A 27078-nucleotide genomic window follows, 5' to 3' on the forward strand; every position below is an offset into this window, starting at 1 on the left:
CAGCGGGGGGCAAGGGAGAAACTTTTTTTTAAAAATGTATTCGCTTGCCTCATGACTTCGCCCCAGCTGACAATGCCGCTGTTTTAATGCGGTGAAATACAACTTCCATTTCCTCCCACCCAAAAATGTCTGACGCAGCATCAGAGGGCTAATAAAATTCATTACCAGAGACTTGGAAATTTCTTCACCCCCTCCATTTGACGTGATGAACTGTGTTAACATTGTCCGTTCATGAGAAGGCGATGCAAAAAATAAATAATAAATTCAAAAAAAAAAAAATACAAAAAAAAAAAAGCGAAGGCGGTGCATTTTCTATAAATACACACAGCCGAGTTCCTTGATTTGTTTGTGCTGCTCGCACGGTGATTTGACTTCACACTCATTCAGCACACCGTGAGTTTAACTCATACTCCCTTTTATATCTATCACAATTGACGCTTCAATGAGTGCTACCGTCAGCCAATCAGAGAAATCAAGAAAAATTCAATCATGATCATTATTGTATATACAAAATGACATTTCACTGCATTTGAATTATTACATGTTTTCAAAACTGTGTAGGATTCAGACTAACATAAGTTGTCTTTGTTTATTTAAGCATTCCCAATGTTCTCTACCAGTCTATTATTTCTGGGGTTCACTCTTAATTGATATAAAAATTCAACAATGACAATTACAGCATTTTCAAAGGACAGACAGTTAAACATTCGGCTCAAGACAAATTATGTTCAATTCAACAATCGTCAAGATATAAGCATAAGAGTGAAACAAAAAATAGACAAGTGATTACCAACTAGATCTTCATTAATTCCCGCGACCCTTGTGAGGAATAAGCGGTCAAGAAAATGGATGGATGGATGGATCTTCATTAATTTTGCATAATTTTACCATTGATGATCAAGGAATTCTTTTTAGATTTTTATTCAAGTAACAGGACTGCTCATTGACATAATTTGTGGAGGTAACATGTTCCAGTATGAGATGGCTCAGTATATAGTATTTGTAAGTGCATTACTTCCTGGTAAAAGCAAATAATAATAAAAAATAAATAAATAAATAAAAGTAAAGGCTTGTCGTGTTTTAAAGCCACGTCGGTTACAAGTGGACTGTAGTTTGGAGAACAGGCTGAAAGGTTTGTTGGAGGTCCAGATTTTATGCAATGACATGATACTAATTTTCAAAATTAGTCTTCATGTATTTATGGGACCATTTTTTTAGATTGGTTGTGGGTGATCAAAACATAGCTTTATGAAAAATGGCTTGTTTTGGGGGAAAAAAAAAAAAAAAAACTAGCAGAAACACAGCAAAAACAAGTAAAACGGAGCGGTGATATTCCCGGCAGACATAATCTCCTAAAACCATTACGGGAGAACAACATAATGGTGCTATAGCAACAGGGGGAGGATTATGGGCTGCATGCACACACGCACGCACAAGCACATTATAGCTAGGTGCATATGTTTGCGTGTAAACACAACCTCACAGATATTGAGAGAAAAAAAAAAAAAAAAAAAAAAGCAAAGCCACATTTTACACACTGGATGGACTATCGTGTGAGTGTGTGTCTGAGTTTGAGTGTACAGTACGTACAGTATTATGTATGGTCTTGCTGCACTCTAGTTGTGCAAACTCGTTACATTTTCTGGTACCATACATGCAACCGATTCAGACTGTAATAAATTAACACTTGGCTTTGCATCAAAAGCTTGAAATCCTATCCCAACTGACTAAAGGTCAGAGGCAGGGCACACTGGGCTTTTGGCAGCCAATCTGAGGGCACTAAATAAAATAATATAGAGGTGAATTTGTTGGAGAAACCAATCAACTGTGAAAGTGTCCCTGTAATAGGTCGAAAAGGGGCACTTGTTTTATAGTTCTGGACAGGTGTCTGTTAGGAACCCCATTATCCAATTTTGAGCAGCAAAATAGCAAACAAATGACTAAATGTCTGGACTCTGGAGAGATAGAGTCATCCCAAACAGATGAGTCACGCTTGGGCCCAAAAAAACGGCACAGAGCGATACTTTAGAGGTGACTTTATAAATATATTTTTATTTCCCTCACTGTCATCCTCTACTATCACTTTTGTTGGGACTCCGCAGCACATGTTGAAATGATCTTTTTGACAACGCTGTTTGCCCCGAGTACACCACGCCTCGAGTGAGCCAAAGAGTTCAATACTACGCAGTGGAAATTGACAGCCTGGTTGAAGTGTTTGTATTGTTATGTGCAGACTGCTGTCCGATGAGGTTTAAAAAATAAAATAAAATAAAAAATGAGTACCTGCTCGAAAAAATGTCTACTTGTTGGCAGTTTGAAAAGGTCAATGAAGATCTGGTGTAGTGTCATAGATAAATACTTGTAAAAAAACAAAAACAAAAACAGCAGACTAGTACAAATAATAACAGTCAACAATGCACAGGGTTTATGAACCAACCTAAAAGGAACCATGGTTGCAACCACACTAAAAGGTAAAATGAATGTATTCAATTCTATTTTATATCCATGTAAACTTAAAAATCCCCAATTGTAGCTACAGACAACTATTTACCATCACTGGATACTACACAGTGCAGCACTGTGCCCGTTGCCTCGCAATGAATCATTACGCTGAAAATCATTAATTGTCTTTTCCCCCTTCTACCCTCGAAAATGTAATCTATATGTAGCAATTACAAGTATTCCCCACTTTTGTACAGGTTGTTCCTGATGGCTCCCTGCAAGCTGCAGCTCCTCCAAAATGGCTGTGGTGTGATTACTGCCACAATCAGGACCTTGTTGCTTTACTGTAATCAAACTCATCAAACGTTTATGTGAAACATCAACCTTCGGACAGCCACTGTTAATTACAAGCAGAACAAGTACAAACGTCTGTGTGCTTCGTAGCATTTGGACTTAAATCCGCCAGGTCAGACGCAGAGTCCAATACTTGTATTAAATGCCAGGCTTTTGCACCACTGTTACAGCCAAAAAGCCGCAAGACTAATAACAGCAGTAACAGCCAATATACTAACGACAGGGATGTGGCTCAGACTTAAAAATGGCCTCTAAAAATAAGCTCTCTGTGCCAGAGAGCCAGTGCAATTTACAACTCATGTTACATGTCCATAATGACAAGCTCAATTATAAAATTTGCCTGGGGGTGGGGGGGGAAAAAAAAATCACTTTTTTTCTTTTTTTCTAAACCAACTGTGACTTAACTAGTTTGAGCATTTTCAACAGGAAATGCATTGTTGTTCCACCCCAGACCTGTAGGTGGTAGAAAAACATAAACGCTCATGATGTTATGAATTTGACGTTTATTCTATTTATTTACTGATTTATTTATTCACTTGCCTACTTCTTGTTATTAATTTATTGATGTAAACTTTATTTACTTGTATACTCACTTAAAGTGTTTGTTTTGTTCTTGACCGATTTCTGTTCCAAGTACAGCACTTTGTATACAGAAATACATGTTTTATATCATTCGGCGATGAATATTTTTTTGTATTTACTACCATCTAGACTTGACACACAGGTTCACCAATCATTCGATTATGTTTTGAGCTTTTGACTCATCATGGCAATAACTGAAGACATAAACAAACAAGAGCAGCATGCAACTTGTACTTATTCACAGACTATTTCTTCTGGGTAGTAGCACTTAATAAAACAAACTAATTGATGCAAAAACACAATCTGTGCCAAAGAGCGCATTAAATATTAACCACAAACCTTCGCTGGAAGGCTCGGAGCCAGCGACAAAAAAAAAAAGAGAGAAGACCTTTATCGACTTCCATTAATTCCTAAAACAGATTAGAAATGAATTCAAACGTGCGCAGGTTAAACTGCGACTGCCCTGGGACTGAAAAACCATGCGCCGCAAAACGATACCCGCGGTGCATATGACATTGCTAAATCCTCCGTGATTACCTAAAACATGGGGATTAGTTTCCAGAGTGTTTAAAACCCCCCTACTAAGCATGAGTGACAGCGTCGCACTTAGCTGGCCGAGAGACGGGAGAGAAGAACGAAAGCAAAGTGATTTCTCCATTCAGTGGTGGAGAAAATGGCAAATTTAGTTCTCTCTTAGTAAACAAGAACATTACATTCGTTTTTTGGGCCTCGTGATTGATTCCTACTGGGAGTCGCGAGTCATGTATGTGTATGTCCACTGAATGCCAGTACTAAGATGGCGTCCTGCCTGAACAGCTGCCACTTTAAACAGGACTTGACTTTTTTTTTTTGTTCAATAAAATATAGTTCAGCACTGTGAATGCTTATGGATTTTGCATATACACACTTAAGCACACACAATTTTTTTATGTAATTGTATAAGAGAGATAGAATAAAGCACCAATTCAAGACACTGGTAGTGATTGCTATCATAGTCAACACACATAATAATGCCAGAAAAAAGAACAAAGCATCATACTCTTGTATAGTTAATCCTATGCATGCTGGCGGAGCTGGAATCTCAACTTTAAAGGCTAGTGTATATGTATAGATGCATTTTCCGCAGTTTTAAATTAAATGTTAACTTCCTGTGCACAGAAATTAAACATTTTAAGATGAACCTCTGAGACAAATGTCTTCCATTATTTCATATGTGAATGTTTTGTTTTGAATAATGCTACTGGAGTAATGCTGAGTCAATAGCTTGTTTTACAAACTATCATTCTGTTGAAAATGTTTTAAATAATGTCTTCTTGACAGTCATATTGTCATTTTGTGATGAATGGGTCAAATAAGCACACTTTTTTTTTTTTTGCCGCATGTAGAATATTTTGCCTCGGATGCAATCATCTAAATAAGCACGCATTCAAATGAGACGGCAACCATAGCAATTAGCCCAAGGCTATTGTTTTTTGTTTTTTTTCCCCCCCTCCCCGAACAGATGAACCGGGATGCTGATTCATAGTTCTGGAGTACGATTGCAGTGAGTCAGCGCTTGTTGTCAGATCCCATTTTCATGCTGCGATATGCAACAAAATAAATGGTTTTCTCATCTTGATGCTTTCTTCTGCCTCCACAAATAATTTCTCGAGCAGCATGGAGCTAAATAAGTTAAACAAAATATTATGAGTTTAATAGTCTATGTAGTCAGCCAGGTTTATTAGTTGCCACGTGTAGCAACATATTGGGCAAGGGACAAAAAAATGCAACTGCCTAACGTTCTAGCCACATGGCAATTCTGAGGGAAAAAAAACAACAACAGTAGAACTCAGCCTCCGGCTAAGGGACAGCATGACTAGTGATATGTTAATTTGGTAAGAGAAAAAACAACAACAAAAAAAACAAAAAAAACCAGACTGATAAAAAGTAATTGTTTTCTGAAAAACAAAGCAAACTATTGATGTAACATTTTGCTAAAAACAAAACACAATATACTGATTTTTAGGACCATTGTTGTTTTTATAGCATAATAATTCTGTGTATGCAATGAGAAACTGAATTGTGGAGTTTAATAACAAAACTAAAGCTAAACTTTACTCAATTTATGTAAGCCTTTCACAGCTTAAGGTACTCTTTATTCCAAAAATCTACCCAACTAAGGAGGCTGCAAATTTTTATCTAAAATATATTGGGTAGATTCCATTGATTGTTTTTGTTTTTGTTTTTTTTGTTTTTTTTTTAAATAGTGTACTGCAGATTGACAACTCATCAACAGACTCCCGTAGTCCACCGAATTTTCAGCGCGACACAAACACAAAAACTTACATGCAGTAAATCCGGCAGTGATGCAGATTAAGGAGCAAAACCTGCCGTTTCCAATAAGGGTGCAACGTAATCCTGCCGTTTTGAATACCACTTTACACAAGCGGCGATGGCATCTGAACTTAACCAGCTCGCTAATCATTTACTGTCACCTCCTCTGGTAACAGACGTCTTGTCTGAAACTTACCGGCGGTTAAGTCCTTGTTGAGGTCGATGAAGGCATTAGAATGCGGGATGCGCATGTTGACGGGTGAACTCAGAGCGCTCTGACACACAGGATCCCTAAAAAGGTGGGGGGGGGAAAGAAAGCTTAAAAATGTGGATGCTCACTAACATTTTCTGGAAGAAAACATCTGCTTTTCATGGCAAATTATCAAAATGATCATCAGATTTTTATTCACACAGGTGGTGTAGACAAAATAGCTTTGTTAATGGGGTATATGCCACAGAAGAGGTGGGACTCTTTTTGCACATCAGCTTTGATTCCGGTTCCGGTTCGCGACGTGTGAGTCGCGTACCAAATCTTGTGCTTCCGACTTTGTGCCCCTCGGTTGCACGTTCGCGTCGACGGGTGCAAGTGTGTAGTGTGTCTGTCAGTCATCCGAAGCACTTCAGAGAGCTGTGACGCCCTGCACGCTCCCGGCCATTGACACGAGCACTTGGTTGGGGGGTGCAGGGGTGGGGGATGCGAGTGTTGGAACGCGGCCCACACATAGCAACCCGGAACCAGAATCAAAGCTAATGTGCAAAAACACGGAAGTCCCGCCTCTTCCGTGGCATATACCCCATTAGCCTCAGTCATCAGTCTACTAAGCTATCTTCTGAAGATCAGGGCTCAGTTGGGCAAATTCTCAAGCGGGTGTTCAAACTGTCCTATCAATTCAAGGCAAAAAGCCAAAGAAGTAATTATGTAGTTTAAAATGTACTTCAAATCCCTGGAACTGGTCCTGTTATCGATAGTAATGGTACTCAATTTTGTGTCGATCAGTTCAACATGAGTCACTAACTTTCCAGGGGGTGCGACTATGTTTTTTCTTTTTTTTTTTAGGGGGTCCAAAATACAAAAATATTAATAGGATCATAAATTGTTGCATAGACCAGTGTTTTCCAAGCCACCCATTTTATGTTACAAAAATATGATGGCATATCACCAAAAAAGGGAAAAAAAAGGCACGCAAAGCTGAAACACTGAAATAATTATGACCTTACTCAAAAATGTACTTAACTTGTTCTGCCTGTCACTAGAGATAGATGAACAAAAATATATTTATAGCAACTTGCAATTATTAAATAATTTATAATTTTCTGACAAATTCAATCAGACTGAAAATTTTCCCACAGCACCCCTGATAATGTTTCGCACCCTGGTGTGGTCATTGTTCCAGACAGATTGGTGATGCTAAATTGCATAGCTTTACCGCCAACACCATTTTTTGTGGGTGGAGGATGTTGTCAAAGTTGGATAAATATTTTCGAGGATTCGCCATGAAAATAGGAAATTCCTTCTTCTTAACACACTTATTAAAAATGTTCAATATATTAATTTATATAAAATATTACAACATATCTAATCATTATTAAATGGAATAACCTATTTAGCTGATGTAAATATAAATCACCTATTGGTCAGAGAGCAAAATTCAGTGGTCGACTGACTTGTGACTCCAAATATATCCGGTATCATGTCACCGTTGAAACTGCAAGAAAAGATCATGTTGACAGCATTAAAGACAGTAAGAATGAGTATAATGGAAATATGCCTTAATGAAACTCATGCTTACTCCATCACCAGAGGTTGATCCCTGAAGGTCTTATTCAGCCTAAGCCAACTAGTCATATCTGCAGAGCCAAACACACCTTTAACTTCTCCTCATCCACATGCAATTGCAATTGCTTAAAGGGGCTCTTCCTCGGCCCAAGACTTTTGCATACACGACGTACCTAACGTCTGGTTGTCCCCCCAAAAGATGAAAACCGAAGACAACATTAGGTTAATCTGAGCCGTGAGGAGAACATCCATCTGAGAATCTCCATCATAGTCGCCAGGGACCACACTGGTGAGGACTGTGTCACTGTACATAACACATTAAAAGGGAAATATTACGTCAAATTGATTTGACGAGGACCAGCCAAGGGTTCACTGCAATATAAATTGAGTTGTTTATAAAGTGCAAATCAATGAAAACAAAGTTACCTTGGCAAGATGCCTTTTGAGATGTGCACCTTGGGCTTGAAGTAAGGTGCTTTGGAGTCAGCCAACAAGATTACCAGCTCGGACTCTAAAACAAAACAAAAATAAATTATAGGGAGTGAATAAGCAAAAACATTAAACATCAAACTGCGCGACAGTATGTCATTATGACAGGCAGTGAACATACGCTCCCTGATGATGAAGATGTCTGTCTGTTTGTCGGCGTTAAAGTCACCGAACGCCGCCACCGTGCCGTTGTTTTCGGCGCCGAACAGGTCGGCCGTGACATCTTGGAGCGCAAGCGTGTGACGCTTAGAGATAAAATGGAACAAAAAACCCACAACAGTCCAGTTTGATGGGAACATGTCGCAGTTAGCAGTTCGCCGTTTGACAACACCAGTCGTTATTCGGCAACGAGGCTTTACGGCAAGCAGGAAATAGCAGCGTTTTTACGTTGAGCGAGACATTAAATGGAAAATAGTGTGATATATTACTTTCGTAATTTATTTAATTGTAGTAAGGATTCAAAATATATGCATTAAATGCCTGTAAGTATGTAAAATTGGGCTGCATATACGCTTCCGGCTTTACGACAGTGTCGTGCTTGTCTAGTTTGACAGTTGACAGCAGCAGCAAAATAACGGCATTGATATCAGCCTAGCCGGATGTAGTAGGTTTTCTTTCAAAAATAAATATTAAACTCGTTTATCATCATTCAATTATATTACAAATCACAGGTAATTCCTACTTAAACACAACAACTTAGTGCTTTTAATTATAAACACTTGTTATTTCAAATTGAAAATATCTATTTTTACAGATACAACGGGCCTCTGTTATTTATTTTGAAAGTCTATACCAGAAGCTTCTTGTACACACATTGAGCAGATTTAATTGAGTGCTTTAGCAACCATGGCGAGTTTGGCTGATGTCGGTTGGAAACTGCTGGAATTTAAAGCCCGATCAAAAAGATCAGGTCAGATTTATCATTTTCACCTCGTCCTCATATTACCAATTTCCACTTTCTTCTCTTTGCGTGCGTGTCGGCGACATGTTTTTAACGCGGGGTGGTTGCATTTGCAGTGGATACGCTGACTGGTCCAAGCGTGAAAGGTCAGAGGTTTTAATGTGCAGCATTTGGGGGGGATGGCTATTTTGAGACCCTCTCACTTCTGCAGTAGTTATAAGAGCCTTGGCTTCAAATAGGTGTGTGGTGCGTGTGGATGCATCTTGAGGAACAGGAAGATTTCGCAACAAAACCACCAACAAGCAGACACATATCAGGTTAACTGTCCCACCTGTTTGCTGGACTTTTTAGACAAAACAACGACATAAGAGGAAAAACATGTCCTGAATGAAATGGAGAACACCCTTCAGGCCATCCAAAATATGCTCAAGTTTTATTAACTTTTCTCTCTATTTGCAAATAGTAGGACGTTTATTACACCTGGTTGACAGAACATTAAGAACATCCAAGACTCAGTTTATAGGAAGCAGATATTATTGATGTCTTGCATGTTGTGCATCTTGAGGAACAGGAAGATTTTGCAATAAACTCATCAGAAAGTAGAAAGCTGCAGAATCTGTTTCAGGCCAGCGCCCCACCTGCTTACCTTACAAGAAATAAAAACAAAAACATGCATAATTGATTTAATGTACAACACCCTACAGTCCATCCAAAACATGTTACATTTTTGCTCAGTTTTCCCTGAATATGTGCATATTCCATCTGGTGGGCTTGAACTGGGGTTGACAGAATATAAAAACAAAAAAAAACATGACCAGACAATCCAACAGCTCTTCAAGAAGTAGATGTGTTTTATTTGTTGGAATTAGCACATCAAATGAGTTAGAATTGTGATGACATATTGCAGTGTTGTTGCATTGTAAACTTTTGAATTAAAACAACTTTTTAACACACATTCTTCTAAAATTGCAAGGTGGTAGTAATGTAACATGTCTTTTTTTTTTTTTCCATTATCACGCCATAATGATAATTTGTTGCATGCCTTCTGTTTGATAACATCATAATCATGTAATTCAATGTTAATTCATGCATGTGTCCGAATCCTAATGTGTGCTACTAACTGCCTCCTGCTGTAGATTTGTGATTTAGCTGAGAGAGAGAGACGATTGGCCTTAATTTCACCTTTTGAAAATGGCTGGGATAAAGCGGCCTCATCAGAAAGCCCAAAGACTGGGTAAGTAGCAGCAGGTGAAGAGGAGCAAATAAAATTAAAGAATTCAGGAAAATATGGCATGGTTCAATGGGGGAACAGCAAATATGTCATATTGACAAAAGTATTGGGACATATTCCACCTCCGAAAATGAAACGTGAAGGAAAACGTGCTGTTGTTACCCTATTGGTCTACTATTAAAGGAGTAATTTTCATAATCCTGTCCCCACATTAAATTTAACACGTAATTTGCCAGCGTGGTTGGGCAAACGTTTGTCATTTTCAAGAGGCATCTGTACACTCTGACTATCATGTTAAAGCTAAAAGGTAAGCAGAGATACACTAAGTTTTCAGTGTCGTGAATGTAAGTGTTTCTTCTACAACTGAAAATGATTTCATTGTCTTTATCATGAAAACAACATGCAAAGTGTCCTTTATTGACTGATGTAAATGAATTGACCAGGAGGTGTGTCTTCATACTCTTGTCCAAACAGTGCAATAGCTAATTACACAATATGTTTGATGTGGTAGAATCGTGTAAAGGCTGTGCCTCAATTGAACAAATAAACACCTGACCTCAAATAAACTATCCCTGGGGGGGCGGGGATGCCCTGTGCTATCATTAGTTGGCTATAACTATAACTACGATAGTACCATGTGTAGTTAAGTCATTTTAACACTTGGCACTTACTACTACAACATAACTGCAGAGCAGATGTGGCATCTGTAAAACTGACATTTAATAAAAATAAATAAATAAATAAATAAAATTCAATTTCAACGTTGATCATGATTAGGCATAGGAAATGAAATGAAATTAGATAACAGCTACGTGTCTGTACACAATATAGAATACAATATATTACACTAATTGTGACTGATTATCATTTTATTTATTTGTTGTCATTTATTTGGGGAAATTATGAGAGAAAAATGGCTTTAAAATGTATACAAATGCTTGTCGCTATCTGCAATTGATTGAATAAATAAATAAATAAATGCCCTTGGCCTGCATTTTTGAAAATGCTGCATGTGTAACAAGCAGCATGCTTACCAATGACTTATTAATAGGAGTGTAACAGCATGCTTTAAAAAAAATAAAAAAAAGGCACGGGTTGATACATACCTTGGTTTTAAGATGACTATATTGTTCACATTTGGTACAGTAAGAGAACAAATACTTGTTTTTTTATGTACAAAAAAATAATAATAATTCAAATACACGTAATATTTCGCCACTAATAAAAGCTATAGTTACCAGACTGTAATATTGAACTCAAATGTCTTTAAAATGCATAAAGAGGCAATATGGTGAATTTAGTCATGGGATTATAGAATGATTCCATGTTAGAAAGTCAAATTTGAATGTTGAACTTCACATCTAGACTCTTCAAAAGAGCTTTATCTTTCCCCTTTGTCCCCATCCCCTGAAACTTTTAATATGATGGAAATTATGCTAATTTCTGTGGGAATGTGAAATGCTCACTACCTTGTGGTGTTGACCTGAGGTCAGGTCTATTAAAATGCAAATCACCGGGACAGCGAGACCAGTCTGAAGATGGGGAGAAAAAAAAAGTCAAAGACTTGAGGGGATTCCCTCAAATTCTTCACCTGCTGGTGGGCCACATACGGTACTCAGCAATGTCTTACCTTACTTTTTTTTTTCCATTTTATGGTGAATGGAAGTGAAAAATTATGATTAGAAAAAAAAATAAAAATCTGTACTGCCGAAGAGAGAATTCAATTTTCCCATAGGAAATAATCGAAAGAGAAAACAAATTACATTGTCTGAGGCATCATAAAACCTTTATTAACTGTGCTGGCAATAGCACAAGTAATATTGTCACACAAATGTGAAAATCACAGCAGTAACACACTCATTCTTCACTTTTTAGTCATGTCGTCAGACTCTGCTCGACACCCAACTTGGGCACCGGTGCCAGTCATTTTGTGAAAGGTTCACAGTAAATTCTGTAGTGTAAAGTTTTGACACTATTTAGATAGGGACCAAATAGATGAGATATTTTCCATTTTATTTTTTTTATTTTATTTTAATTTATTTTCCATTTTATTTTATTTTCCATTTTATTTTATTTTATTTTATTTTATTTTTAAATTTTATTTTATTTTTCTTGTACAGGGCTACTTAATACATACAGTAGTTAGGGATGGGCGAGTACCGATACCAGGTACTTTTTTCAAGTACTCGAGTACTGGTGACGCAGACGAGTACAAGCGAGCGATGGCAGAGGGGGAAGACGTTAAGTGAGTCCTCCTTGCCTGTAAGTGGCGCTAGCTTGCAGCAGTTTTTCACCAAAACTTCACCGGGTTGGAAATACTTCAAAATTGTCAATCTTAAACTAAAAGAGCATTTTTGTGTTTTATTTTGAGCGTTAAGACTATTGAAGAGTGACTGTGCTGTTGTTTTTGTTTTTTGTTTTTTGTCAAAATTAAAGGACATATATTTATTTAAAAATCTCTTTAATGATTTTTTTTATTTGTCAAAATGTACTACTGGTATCGGTGAGTACTGAGGGTCTGAGTATCGGTATCGGTCTGGAAAAAAAATGGTATTGAACATCCCTAACCGTAATTATGCTAACATCTCATGTAGCATTTTTTTTTTTTTTTTTTTTTTTGTGACTCGTGTTAAATGATTCACATAAAGTACAAATTAAAAAGCAAAATCTTAAAGATGACTTGACTTGACTTGAGTCAAATTCCAAAATTGGACACCCTTTTAAGTTCCATTTTAAATCCTATGTGGAAAATGTATTTAAAATTTGACGTTTTTAACCAAGGTCAACCAGCCTCCCGTATCTTCCGGACAAAAAATGTGTCTGCCACAACATAAAGAGTAACTCTTGTGTCCTCTCTAAGGATCCATCTATGAGCCCCTCAAGCTGTCCATCCTCCACCGCGAGGATGAGCCCCTGTGGGAGAAGCTGGACCGCTACTACAATGCTGGTAAGTACTCTTATCTTCCATCAGCATGCGAGGCGACGCCATGTAAGTGCCAAGTGGTGTACAATGATAGCCAAGTGGGGGCTCCACAAAAAAAGCACACAATCGCCCTACAAAGTACAGCCGAACGATTGAGTTTATGATTCCATCTGACACCTTCCTATTGTTAAGAGCTGTGTGTGCGTGTTTGGGAGTGTGTTTCAGCCAGGTAAGTGTGTCCGTGTGTGCTACAGCAGAGAAAACGCGTCCTCAGCAGGAACAGCATCGATTAAAGGCAATTTCCCGGCCCAAGTGCTTTTTCCTGTCCTGGCGTTCCACGAAACTCAGCATTGGTTTTATGTGCCCCAGGGATGGCGAGGGTGTTACATGGTGACTTGGACAAGTAACATATTTGAGGGTGGATGGTACGTAGCTTTTGGTACAGACGGGTATGATTAAACCTCATGTGAATGTCTAAATGTCGTCAACAAAAACTAAACAAAAATCATTTCGACAACACACATTTTTCACCGGGCTAAAACTAGACGAGACTAAAACCCTCAGTTATAAACAATAACTGGGACCAAATCAGTATGCATTTTCGTCGACTAATGAAGATGAGATGAAAATGTACTTCACTTGATAAAAACTGGACTGAAATCAATGGATATTTTCGTTCACGAACAAAAATGAGATGTTGTAAATTATGATTTTGTAAAATCTTGTGTCTGCAAATCTGTCACTGTGATACTGTCATGTGATACGCAGTGACACGCCCCATCTTAAATCTGCAACATGCTAAAACACACGAGGCAGACAGGAGGTGGATTAAAAAAAAAAAAAAAAAAAAAAAAAAGAGTAAATTATAATGTAACATGAATCCAACGGCTATAACGTTCCAACAATATTGTTAATCCAACCGCTAACTAATGCTGGCTAATTTACTAGCTCATAGCATGGACTTTAATTGTCAGTCAAGTTGTTTTTCATCAAAAACATGAGAGAAAATTTTATGTGAAATAGTTTTAGATTTGAAAAGGTTCAATAACTTTGCTGACTATATATATATATATATATATATATATATATATATATATATATATATATATATGTCTTCATAAAATGGTTGTCCCAACTAAAACTAGACTAAAACGTTTTTGTTGACTAAAACTAGACGAATAAAATTATGTTTTCTTGGACTAAAATAAAGACCAAAATGTTAGATTTATAGTCAACCAAAAATGGACTAAATAAAAATGGTATGAGTTTGACTAGCTATGTTAAAATCTAACAAGCGTGATTGAAACCGGACTAAAACTGAGACTAAATTAAAAAATGGTGGATACTAATGTGGAATCTTGTTTGGTCTGGTGTTCCCAATTGTGCAAGCAACTTATTTGAGGGTGGACTGTATATACAGTTATCTAAATAACTTTTCACCTTCAATTTCTCAAGACTATCTTTGTGCTGAATTTGCTTGGTCAAAATCTTGACATCTTCAAGGTTGTATGTTGTGGATTGACTACAGGATAGAACTTATGTACTCCGGCAGAGCTCGGGCCAGATACGAATAAAATAAGATGAGAATTTGTTTGATCATGTTAAATGTGGTTGGTCTGATGTTTATATTACGACAATATGGGATTTGTCATTAGGCTGACTATGTTGTTAGTGCTATTTGGCCAGACTAATTATCCTACCTTGACGGGCTGCTGTACAAATGGAAAGGAAACGTGTGGTAACCGAAGTGAACTTTATTTCAGACTATTTGGAAGAATAGAAAAGAAATAAGGGATTTCATTGTGTGTGTATGTTTTTTTGTGCTTTCTGGGTTTTGCCTGATAGCTGCCGCGAAGCGCACGCTCGGTGAAACAACGGGTGGCAATTATCGTTAACGTGGAGCCCAACAGGTGATGCGATGCACGGAAATAAGTCTCGGCGTCAGGCTCATTTAATTGTTGTGTGGGGCGGCTGTTATAGGAAGTGCCTGTCCAATTCCAGCGGGGGAACAAAGCCAACGTCGTTATCGCCAGCCGCCAGGCCCTTCTGCCAATATATGCTACCTGCTCTTGCTTCACCGTGTCGGCGGGAAGACAGTGACAAATCAAAACCCGTTGTATTTCCCTCTTTTTTGTGTGTGTGTGTGTTTGTGCGCGCGTGCCTTTGATGCCTTGCGGCAAAATCGTCCACAATGCCACCACTGTGATTGACTTGTCCTGTGCGATTCAAAATTGTAATTGTGGAATTAGTGGGGGCGTACAGTAGATATTCTAACATGACTTGCAAATAAGCTACCTTTTGACTTTGACATGACGAGTTCTTTGGCCAGAGAGGTTCTTTCAATCTGGGCGTCGGCCAAGATTCTCAGCACGATTGTCATATTGTGTGATGTCACAACAAGACGCATTTTCAGAGATGAGCAGAAAAGTAAAGATGAATTTGGTTGGCACGTTGCATACGTGATGGGCAGTTGAGCATTCCAGCGACCTCTGCTGATTGCGTACAATTTGAGTCTCCATATTATATCCGCTTTAAGATGCGTGAGCACGGAATTGAGTCCAGCTCAGCGTCTCCCCTGAGAACCAAAATCGCGATAATGTCGTCTCGATGTTCCCCGGAATGATCTGAGAAGAGAAGCGCGCGTCAACCAAATCATCGTGGCACGTCAATGAGCAGTTAGGAAACGCATGCACGCACACACAAAAGTAGTTTGTTCTGAAAACTTCTTCCAAATGCTAATTAAGGGGATTTTTTTGGGTGGGGGTGGGAGGATATTTTGACATCCATCAAGATAATGTTGCACTAAATCATCTGTCGGATGGTTTAGAACAGACTATTCAGCTGCACGGGTGACTGATGAGGAAAGACGACGGGATGTGGGGGGGGGATGACGATGGCGAGCCAAAATAAAGACGACAACTTCGAGGGGATAAAAAATAGTGCTTTGATCTTGGTGAAATTTTCATTAGATTTACTTCGATGGATAAGAGCATTGGGGATCATGAGGTAACTTATCCGTTATATACGTCTGGATTCTTTCTTGTAACGGGTTTACGGTCGTCTAATTTTAACGTTGGGTACACTTTTGGTAAATAATCTTATTTTGCACAAACTTTGAGTGATTTCTGATTTGTGTATATATATTTCTTCCCCTGCCAACTTTTGGGAGATTTACAGTTCCTTTATTTTAACTTGCACCACTTTTGGGCTCATGTATTTTACCTGTGCAACCTTCTGCAGTTTTTTTACTTGTGTATTACATTTATTAGACCTTGTGTTACTATTGTGGAATATATGGTTGTATCGTTTTTACAAATTTATGGAAGATTTATTTGTTATTTATTTATTTTTTTGGACTGCGATGCTTTTGAGAGAGTTACGTTTTGTTTAGTGTTGTTCCGATACCGATACTGGTATCGGCAGAGGTGCCGATACTGCATTAAAACATTGGTATTGGCATCGGTGAGTACTCACAAGTAACATGCCGATACCATTCATTCCAACGCTAATCTTGGATTTTGGATGCAGTATCTTGTGTCTTGCTCATGCACGACATTCACTGATATGTGACATGTTCACTGCATGCCGATCTAAGATATCCTATTGGCCCTTGAATGCTCTGAGCCAATAGCAGGACAGCTTTTTCATGTTGAGGAAAAAAACCTTAAGTATCGGTATGGTATCGGTATCGGCCGATACTGCAAAGCTGGGTATCGGTATCGAGGGCCAAAAAACGGTATCGGAACAACACTAGTTACTATTGTGGGATATCTGGTTGTATTGTTTTTACAATTTTATGGTAGATGTATTTATTTATTTATTTATTTTGACTGAGATGCTTTTGAGAGATTTACGTTTTTGTTTTGTTTTTTAACCTGTAGAATTCTGGGTTGATTTACAGTACATTTATTTGCACTTGTTGGTGGGGTAGCCTTGTTTTATTTTTGCCGTTGACCCTTTTTGTTATTGCTGTGGCGTTATTTCAAAACATCTGCCTCCCACCAGTTCTCCACAGCACAAACCGTTTTGATGATGGATGCGCACGTATATTTCCAACAGTTAATACATGCGAATATAAATGCCTTCCATACCTTTTGGGAGACCATATGTTCATCTGTCAAGTGTCTCAGCTGGACTAAATCCTTCACGATCGCCGACTGTATAACAAACGACCTGCAGAATGGATGTCGCCTGCCATTTGTGGTGCCTATGCTGATGAAAAATGGCGTGATCCCCCCCAGTTAGATTAGTCACATCTGCAGGAGTACGGCTGCTATCTTTGTGTGTGTGTGTAAAATATATTAATGGCTATGTCAGAAGCTTGGATGGGGACATATTTCTGCATATATTTTTGGTGGAGGGTGTCATATTGTCATGCAAGCACAGCGATGCAAATTCAAATCCTACAGTTGAGTAAAATGTCCTGTATCCATTTTACATAAATCACTTTTATCAAAAATTAATTCATATTTGTTTGCATACAAGGGGGAAAAAAAAAACGGTATTTGCGTTTGTCGGACCATATTGTGGGAAGCGGCAGTTTATGTATTGGATGAGGATCTGAAAAGAACAAGGCAGCAGATCAGATTACAGGTGTACAGTGTATCTAATGTTTGATATCTACTTTTTAGTACAGTGGTGGGCCAATTTGTGAACACAAGGGCCAAAATTTTCAAAATGGACGGACCAGTTATATTACGGATGGAAAAAAACATGTTAAAATGTGTCATGTATGTTTTATCAAAAGTTGTGCCTGTTAGCATAACTTCATCAAGATTCTTGTTTTTTTCTTTTTTGTTTCTATCTGTTGCCAGTCAAAACCACCATACTGGACTACCAGAGTCCCACCACCGGCCTTTTCCCTGTCAAGACCTGCTCCACGTGTAAAGAGGCCAAGGTGCGGGACTCCCTGTATTGTGCGGCGGGAGCTTGGGCGCTAGCCATAGCGTACCGGTCAGTATCACAGTACATCGATAGATGATCATGTCTGGGTTAAGCAGCATGTGGCTCATAAACAATTGTATGCTTGGTTGCTTTCAACAGCATCTCCTGAACAAATTGTCCTCATTTTATGACCACGCAGTACTCTGTTTTTTTGTTTGTTTTTTTTGAAGATAATGAATCTGAAATGCAGTCTAGACATTGTTATTGTAAAAACAAGCCCATTGTTTTTATTTAAAAAAAAAAAAAAGATATTTGAAAGGACCCAAAAACCTTTGAGTGGAAAAACACTTCATGGAAAACACAAAATTGGATTACTGACCCTAAGCTTTTGAACAGTTGTATGTTTTGAGCTTTTCACAAAAGGGACATTTGTCATTTGGAAGGCACTTATTTTCTCTTCAGGGAAAAAAAAAAAAAATCTATTATTTTTTCTTGTGCAGAAGTCGATTCAAGGAGAAATAAATGAAATCTCACAGCGGGGAGAAGCAAAACTTTTAAACAGGTCATTGTCATTTGTTTCTTGAAGAAATTGATTAAATCTGAATTCGGAGTTTTGAAAATAATAATAATAATAATAATAATAATAATAATAATAATAATAATAATAACAATAATATTCCATCCATCCATCCATCCATCCATCCATCCATTTTCTTGACCACTTATTCCCCACAAGGGTCGCAGGGGGTGCTGGAGCCTATCTCAGCTGGCTTTGGGCAGTAGGTGGGGTACACCCTGGACTGGTTGCCAGCCAATTTAAAATAATAATAATAATAATAATAATAATCACAATAGGGAAGCATGGTGATGAGTGGTTAGCACGTCCGCCTCCCAGTACTGAGGACGCAAGATCGAGTCCAGGCTCCGGCCTTCCTGGGTGGAGTTTGCATGTTCTCCCCGTGCCCGCGTGGGTCTTCTCCGGGTACTCCGGTCTCCTCCCACATTCCACAGACATGCATGGCAGGTTAATTGGGCGCTCCGAATTGTCCCTAGGTGTGCTTGTGTGTGTGGATGGTTGTTCGTCTCCGTTTGCCCTGCGATTGGCTGACAACCAGTTCAGAGTGTACCCCGTCTACTGCCCGAAGCCAGCTGGGATAGGCTCCAGCATCCCTGCGATCCTAGTGAGGGAAAAGTGGTTAACACATTCACTGCCAGTCCAGCAAAAAAAATTGACATTGACGTCTTTTTCCGTCAATGGCAGTGAATGAGTTAAGAAAATGGATGGATGGATGGATATACATAATAATAATAATAATAATAATAATAATATTAATAATAATAAAAGGATTGGATATTCTATTTTTGAATGCCACGTCACATACAGCCTTTACAATACACTATGTGTGTTTTTTTTTTGTTTTTTTTTCCCTCCCCACTAACGCACTTTACCAAGCGTTCATGCCCTCTTCGCCTGCACCCCTCTTGGATTGGCTATTTTAGTTTGAACAGATGAGGACAAAAACAAACTAAAAGAGCCACGAGGACTGTACGGGAGTGAGTGAAGACGTGATGGAGAAAGGGAAGAGGAAAAAAAAAATGACGGGAGATGGAAGAGGAGGGACGTTTTAAAAATAGAGCTCTGCGCTGCGACGTGACCGGCGGCGGATCAGAGCCATCAGTCACGGCCGCCTCCTATTAGAACTGTCACTGGGATTTAATTAAGATGATTCTCATCTGACGGCCTCATGGAGTGGCGTTACTTTCTCTGCTGCCAGATGCTGCGTGCTTGTGTGTGTGCGTGTGTCACACAATAACTTGACTTCATTCACTCTGTTGAATTGCATTATAATGAACATACGTCATGTTCTCCTGTCGTCCGAATCGCCCAAGCGCCAACAATATCCGATTAATGAGTTGTCGGCTTGTACACCCTCGCTGACCACAACGTTAGGTGCTGTACAATTGAAATGGAAATTGATTGGTCTTTGTGATGTTCTTGGTAGGGATACGTAGGAAGTGCTGTGTTGACGTCGTCCAGTCGGGATTCTGATGATCCTTCTTTCTTTAGCCTTGACAAGCAGGAAGTAGTTGAGTGAGTTATTCTGTTTTGCGGGTCTTGAGGTTGGGGGTGTTGTTGAAACCACACCCATAATCATCCGTTGTAGTGTCTTTACTGCAGATGTTCATTGTACTTCATATTGCTGATTTTTGTATTTGTTGATCAATGGGAATGTGGGGTTTCAAAGAATCCAAATTTAACATGATTTTGGGTTACAGACGCATCGACGATGACATGGGACGCACCCACGAACTGGAGCACTCGGCCATCAAGTGCATGAGAGGAATCCTCTACTGCTACATGAGGCAGGCTCATAAGGTCAGTGGCGTTACATATTAGTTAGAGTGGACTGTCAGCACTTTTTTTGTCGATCGTTTGTGTCAATCTAGAACTACATTAGATATTTTTACGCGCGAAAATGTAGTTTGACTGAATTCAGTGTGTCAGACTTCTGTTCTGTGCTGCACCATGATTGGTCAGGCTGCCTTGTGAGGGTGTGGCTTCCTGGTCTTCGCCAATGTCAATACAATTCAGATTTGGAGCAAAAAAAAATAAAATTTAAGGAAAATGTACACACAAAAAAAGTAAAGTAAAATATAATAATAATAATAATAATGGTTTTAATAATAATAATACATAAATCATAATAAAAATAAAAGAATAATTCTAAAAAATGATGCAGAAAAATGTTAATGTCAATTGGAAGTGCAGTGCTAATAATTTTGTAATTAATAAAAGTCATAGAAAATAATAGTTAATAGTTAAAAATATATTTCTTAAAATCCATTTAATGCAAATGTAAAAAAATATGTGATTGTGGTAATATTAAAAAGGTAATAGTTGAAACAATTAAATAATAAAAATGTGGAAAAAATAAAAACATGCATAGACCTAAGTAACAATAAATAGCAATATAATTATGAAAAAAATATGTAAACACAATAAAAAAAGAAGTTTAACATAAAAGTCACAAACAAACCCATCCTAGGCAGCGGTTAAAAAACAAACCAATAAAAAAAAAAAAAAAAAAAAAAAAGCTTTACCTCAGGGAAACATTTTCACACAGAATTTGGAGAGGAAAAAAAAAAGAGGAGCAGGCAGGTAGAATATTATTTTAACAGTTGGCGTTGGTGCAGAAGGAGGATGAGGATTGAGGATTCGAAAGTGGCTGCTCTGATGATGGCGCGAGCCAGCAAGGGTGGAAACAAATGAGGTAAAAGTGGGACAAAGGCCCAATTATTTATAACTCTGTGTGACAGAGCGAACGGCTGGCGGCCCAGCTGTGATTTCATGTTGCCACCACACAAACACACGCGCATCCCCCCCCCCCCCCCAACAAACATAAGAAAAGAAATGTCACACAGTAGCGCCCCCTGAAATTTTGCTCCAAGTGTGAGCCCTTTTTACCGATTTGACAGATTAGGAACCATAAAGACTTTATCAGATGAAATTGGGTGGGCTTACCGTTATTTATTTATTTTTTTTAATAACATGTAAGTAATCCTTACACTCCTATATTACATTTTTTTATTCTTCGGATTCATGTATGTGTGCTTCCCCAGTTTGCAAATATCCTCTTTAAAAAATGATTAGTTTAAGTTTAGTTTGCTAGCTTTAGTTTTAGTTTTTTTTTTTTTTAAATGTGCATTACTTGTGCGCAATATTTAAAAAAAAAAAAAAAAAACACCATGGGAGGCAGCAACGTCATCTGAAGATGCTTTTCTATTGGCTGCTGCTAGATGACGTCACTTCTGTGTGACATACTTTCAAACGTCATTATTCCAGTTTATATACCAATAAATCTACTAAAAATCACATGTAAAATCATCCCCAAAGGCTCATGCATTAAATTAATTACCAAAGACTAAAACAAAGGACGTTTGCTATAATTAAAGTTAGTTTTATTTAGTTTTGTAAACATAACATGTAGTTTCACTTCCGTTTTTTAAAAAGAATTTTCGTTTTTATTTTATTTCGGGAACAATATTGATTTTTTAATTTTCGTTTTTTCATTATTTTTAGTTAACTAAAATATTCTTAAATGGCACCTGTTTTTCGATACCCTCCCGTCTTACTTTGCCCATCTCCACACATTTTTGTGTTTATTTTATTTGAACTGAGTCAAATGCTATTTTTAGCACATGTCGCGGGCCACTGAAAAATGGACGGCGGGCCGCAAATGGCCCCCGGGCCGTAGTTTGGACACCACTGCTGTCGCTCCTGTCTCTCGCACACAGAAATGCCGTTTCAAAATGTTTTTTGTTTTTTTTCCACGGAGATTTGTTTTACACAGAGATCCCGTGTGTGCATGTGTGCGTGTAGGTGGAGCAGTTCAAGCAGGACCCCAGCCCCTCCAAATGTCTGCACTCCATGTTCAACGTGGACACGGGCGACGAGATCCACACCTACGACCAATACCACCACCTGCAGGTCAGTTCAGTAAAGACAGGACTGGAGCCTCCCCTGCTTGTTCAATGGGACACTGGAACTTTCTGGTCACTATCTGCTCACGATGCTATGTGGCTCCATGCTAGCTTGACTAAGCGTTACTTTCTGCCACTCCTTTGAATTTTTTTAAAGCAAAACTTGGGTGGGCTTGTGTTTGCATTGCAAACGTCAAAATCACCATAAATTTTTTAAGTGGGTGCGCTTGTGTGCTCGCCGCAGATCGACGCCCTTTCCCTGTTCCTGCTCTACCTGGTGGAGATGATCTGCTCCGGCCTGCAGATTATCTACAACACCGACGAGGTATACGCACTAGTGCTGCTGCTGTTTTGGTTAGCAACAGATTTCAAATGTGCTTAGCAACGAACTCTGTTTCTTTGTCAGTAATCGTCTTATTTGCTGCGGCCGCGGCGCTCGCACTTGGCATGCAGCAGAGAAGGCGACGTTCAAAAACGACTTTGGGCATGAAAACAAGGCAAAGCCTCGCCACTGATGTGACGCTTATTTACGTTTGGGCAGCACACGAGCAGACTTAATGAGCCTGCGCTTTATATAGGAGCCCTCACTCAAAATGCGCCGACTGCCAAGGAGGTTAAAAGACAAGAGCCAATACGACAGCTGTATCATTAATTCTGCCTTGACAAAGTGTGCATTGATGTGCGCGTGCACTTTTGATGATCACGATTACCGAGCAAAACCAGGTTTAAAAAAAAAAAAAAGTGAAATGTTCATGTCTGGAAAGGTTGTGTGTCCACTGAAGATGCAGTCATACACCTTCTGCGCGTGTGTGTGTGTGCGCGCGCGCGTGTCCCCCATTAAGATGCCATTAAGATACTTAACACTTAATCCCTTTTATCTGTCCATCTTATTGTCAAAGCCCAAACAGGAAGACAAAAGACCTCCTCAGCTCCTTTCAACAAAAACAACTCGAAATAAGATGGAGTAAGAGGAAAAAGAAGAAAGAAAGTCCAGGATTGCTAACACAATTCAGGCGTCATATAATTTTCCATGATCACTCTTCTTGCCAGTTATTCATGCTCAAACCTTGCCTTGCATAGAAAATACTTATATTTACATACATCCAAATACCATCGGATTGATGTGATAGCTCCTCTCACCAGCTATTTTTACTAACATGCCCACTTACACTATACAAATAAAAAAAAAAGAAAAAAAAAGTCCTTAGCACACTTTGTTTTGGTGACGAAGGTGATGAATGATCTCACCAGTTATTTATGATTCCTGTTATCTTGCACAATAAGACCGACTGACTCGAAATTATCCATAGAGTAAAGACAAACATGCCTGATCACTAGTTATCATACCTCAATATAAGATGTCAATCACAGAATGCAAGTGATGCAAGGCAGGTGATCAGTCCGCTCACAACGTTTTCATGAAAACTGTGACAGTAGAAATCAACAAAATAGCGGTAAGTAGAAATGATCCACCGAGTAAAATGAAACGTCACGGCACGCTTTGTCATGCACAAGCAATCTACGTGTTATTGCGATCGCTCCTTTTGCCTGTTGTTCATGATAATCATCACCTGCCACAAGTAGGGGTGGCAACCTCTGGCTACCTTAATACGTTACGATATGCGATACAAGGCTCACGATAATGATTATCTCACAATATGGCGATACCACGATTATCCATATATTGCTCAGGTAATAAATCCTTGATAATCTACAATAAAACTAATCAGAAAATAATAATAATAATAATAATAATATTAATAATAATATTAATAATAACAATAATAATAATCATAATTAAATAATAATATAAATAAATCATGAATAAAAATAAAATAATAATCAAGTTAATATCAATAAATAATAAATAATAATAATAATAATAATATTTCATAATATTAGAATAAAAATAATATAAATATAATCTAAATACATAATCTAATATCTAAATATATATAAAATATATAAAAATATAAAATAAATAATAAAAATAAATTACATATATATATATATATATACATATAATAACAATAAAAAAAAAACTAAGCTCATGAGTCTTCTTCGCCTGCAGACTTCCGTCCTTTTACCTGCCACTCTTTGGAGGTGCTCCCCCTAGTGGCCCGCAAAGTAATTGCTCAATAAGTCATGAACAATGGAGCCATTATACTGGCTGTATATTAACTACAAATATCGTGATACTTGCGTAGACATATCGATAATCTGTCTGGAGACAATTTATTGTGATTTATCGCAATATCAATATATCATCACACTCCTAGCCACAAGGATATTAACCTCTTAAAACTACTCGAAACAATCCACAAAGTCATAAAAATGTTCCATGGCACGCTCATTCGTAAACATTAGTGCCAAATGATTAATACTCACCAGTTTTTGCACAATAAAATAGAATTAATCCGTTTAGTAAAAAAAAAAAAAAAAAAGTATGCCCAGATCTGTTATACAATGTACATATCATAGCTTACCAGTAATTTTTACTAACCACCGCCTTGCACTACAGAAATGGACGGCAAGGACCAGAAATAATGTCAGTAAAGTTGCAGCAATACTACAGTGTGTTATTAGCGAAGTCCAAAACAAGAAGACAAACACCTTCACTCTCTTCGACTCGCGCTTTCTGCTTGTCCCTGCAGCTTTGTCATTTTAGATTACATCGCCAATCATTCAAGTACACACACACACACGCACGCAAACACACACTATTCAATGATTCAAAGCCCACAAGACGCTTCTCTTCTTTAGTTTTTATTTGTATTTTGTTTTGCAGTTCACGTATTTTCTGTTTATGCGTAAGACTTGGCCCTGGTACTCTTTCTCGCACCTTGCTCTGCCAAGGTGTAAATATGGGTGAGTGGCATCTGCTCAATCTCCAACCTTTTATCTCCTCTTGATATTTTGCAGGTGTCCTTCATCCAGAACCTGGTGTTCTGCGTGGAGAGAGCCTACCGAGTGCCCGACTACGGCATGTGGGAGCGAGGCAGCAAGTACAACAACGGCAGCACCGAGCTGCATTCGAGGTCAGTTGGAAAACGAGCGTAATCACTGTGAATAATATAAATGTCATTAAAAAAAAAAAAAAAAAAGTTAAAACGTAACTTCCATGGAACATATTTGGAATGTAACCTCCATGATGGATGTAATAAAGAAAAAAAAATCATGCAAGTGTAAAAAGATGTTAAAAAAAATAAAATTTGAAAATTATTACTAGAAAAAAAAAAACCAACTACATTGTCATGCAAGTGCAAAAAAGAACTTAATCTCAGTGAATTCTAATGTTGTTGTGTGCAGCTCCGTGGGCCTGGCCAAGGCTGCTCTAGAAGCCATCAATGGATTTAACCTGTTTGGAAACCAGGTATACACTAACCTACCATATTTACATCATATGTAAAGGTCTATACCAGGGGTGTCAAACTCATATTAGCTTAGCGGCCGCATGGAGGAAAATATATTACTAAGTGGGCCAAATACGTAAAATAATGGTATATAACTTAAAAACAAATTTTTAAAAACAAAAAAAAACAAAAAAAAAAGATTTTTGCCATTTTTGGGCCATCCCTAAATCACAGAGCTCAACTGTAATCTATTGTTTTAAAAAAATAACACGAATGCAAATGAAAGGCGGCAACACTTTGCCTGTCTGAGTTCCAGACGTGTTAATTAAATCTACCTGTTTTGCATATATATAGTTCCCAGAATGCATTGTGTGGCACAGTTAATGAAGTTATAAGGACGTTAATCCCTGTCATATGTATTTGTGTTACCAGTCATTGAATTTGTGTCGTATTTAACAGGTTTATGTTGGTCTATGATTTAAAAAAATAAATAAATAAATAAATAAACAAACCATAACTTTAATTTTTATTTTTTTTTAACTTTACAAAGTTGTCTCGTATTAAACCCCTTTGCGGGCCTGATCCGGCCCGCGGGCCGTATGTTTGACACCCCTGGTCTGTACTGTACACCTCTATTGTACCATGTCTATATATAATGGACAATACACCTCTATTATATTTACCGCCCTGCGATTGGCTGGCGACCAGTTCAGGGTGTACCCCGCCTTACTGCCCGAAGCCAGCTGGGATAGGCTCCAGGACCCCCCGCAACCCTTGTGAGGAGTAAGCGGTCAAGAAAATGGATGGATGGATGGATGGATGTATTTTCCGTGAATGTACAGTACCATGTTTACATCATATTTAATATGTTTGAGTCAACACACGTAATGTATCATATTTATATATATATTTATATATATTTATATTATTTTATTATTATTTTTTATTTATTTATGTATATTTATATTGTTTTATGTGTGTATACCTGTAATATATAATCATATTTACAGGTGTACATAGTTATAGAATTCTTATTATTATTATTATTATTATTATTATTATATTCTGTACACGCGCACAACCACACGCACACACACAAAGACTCCATTAATGGCTTCCGTGTTCTATCGATGCTGATTTCCCAGTCGACTGGCTCACAGCAGCGGACGCTCTCATCACGTTATACTGCGGCGTGTGAATTTGTCATTTTCCCGCCGTCTTTGTGCGACATGAATGTGAGGCGAGGTGCTAATATTGTTTTTTTTTTTTTCTTGGTGAACTTTTGGTTTCCCCATCATGATAAGAATTGATCTGAGGCGAGAGTGCGAAAAGATTCTGCCTGTCATG

The 27078-nt window shown here is 38.1% G+C and overlaps 2 protein-coding genes across 5 annotated transcripts in view; one reads left to right on the forward strand and one right to left on the reverse strand.

Annotated features, from left to right (window-relative positions):
• The window catches only part of itfg1 (integrin alpha FG-GAP repeat containing 1), an 84834-nt gene extending 76350 nt beyond the window's left edge, over nucleotides 1–8484 (reverse strand). The window contains exons 1-6 of the mRNA XM_077520140.1: nucleotides 8079–8484; nucleotides 7895–7979; nucleotides 7642–7772; nucleotides 7482–7539; nucleotides 7320–7397; nucleotides 5888–5982 (exon numbers count right to left, since the gene is read on the reverse strand). Coding sequence (XP_077376266.1) covers nucleotides 5888–5982; nucleotides 7320–7397; nucleotides 7482–7539; nucleotides 7642–7772; nucleotides 7895–7979; nucleotides 8079–8256 — 625 coding nt within the window. The 5' untranslated portion in view covers nucleotides 8257–8484. The remainder of the gene's footprint in view (nucleotides 1–5887; nucleotides 5983–7319; nucleotides 7398–7481; nucleotides 7540–7641; nucleotides 7773–7894; nucleotides 7980–8078) is intronic.
• A 270-nt stretch (nucleotides 8485–8754) lies between these two features.
• The window catches only part of phkb (phosphorylase kinase, beta), a 61645-nt gene continuing 43321 nt past the window's right edge, over nucleotides 8755–27078 (forward strand). For 3 of the 4 annotated variants that reach the window (XM_077520141.1, XM_077520144.1, XM_077520143.1), the window contains exons 1-8: nucleotides 8787–8867; nucleotides 12950–13036; nucleotides 17827–17965; nucleotides 20174–20273; nucleotides 22278–22385; nucleotides 22623–22703; nucleotides 25301–25416; nucleotides 25688–25751. In XM_077520141.1, the coding sequence (XP_077376267.1) occupies nucleotides 8804–8867; nucleotides 12950–13036; nucleotides 17827–17965; nucleotides 20174–20273; nucleotides 22278–22385; nucleotides 22623–22703; nucleotides 25301–25416; nucleotides 25688–25751 (759 nt within the window). In that variant the 5' untranslated portion in view covers nucleotides 8787–8803. Of the gene's footprint in view, nucleotides 8868–9994; nucleotides 10093–12949; nucleotides 13037–17826; nucleotides 17966–20173; nucleotides 20274–22277; nucleotides 22386–22622; nucleotides 22704–25300; nucleotides 25417–25687; nucleotides 25752–27078 lie in introns of all 4 variants that reach the window. The other variant, XM_077520142.1, reaches the window with a different exon arrangement.

The sequence above is a fragment of the Festucalex cinctus genome, chromosome 4 (genome assembly GCF_051991245.1).
Source record: "Festucalex cinctus isolate MCC-2025b chromosome 4, RoL_Fcin_1.0, whole genome shotgun sequence".
In the NCBI taxonomy this organism is placed as follows: Eukaryota; Metazoa; Chordata; class Actinopteri; order Syngnathiformes; family Syngnathidae; genus Festucalex; species Festucalex cinctus.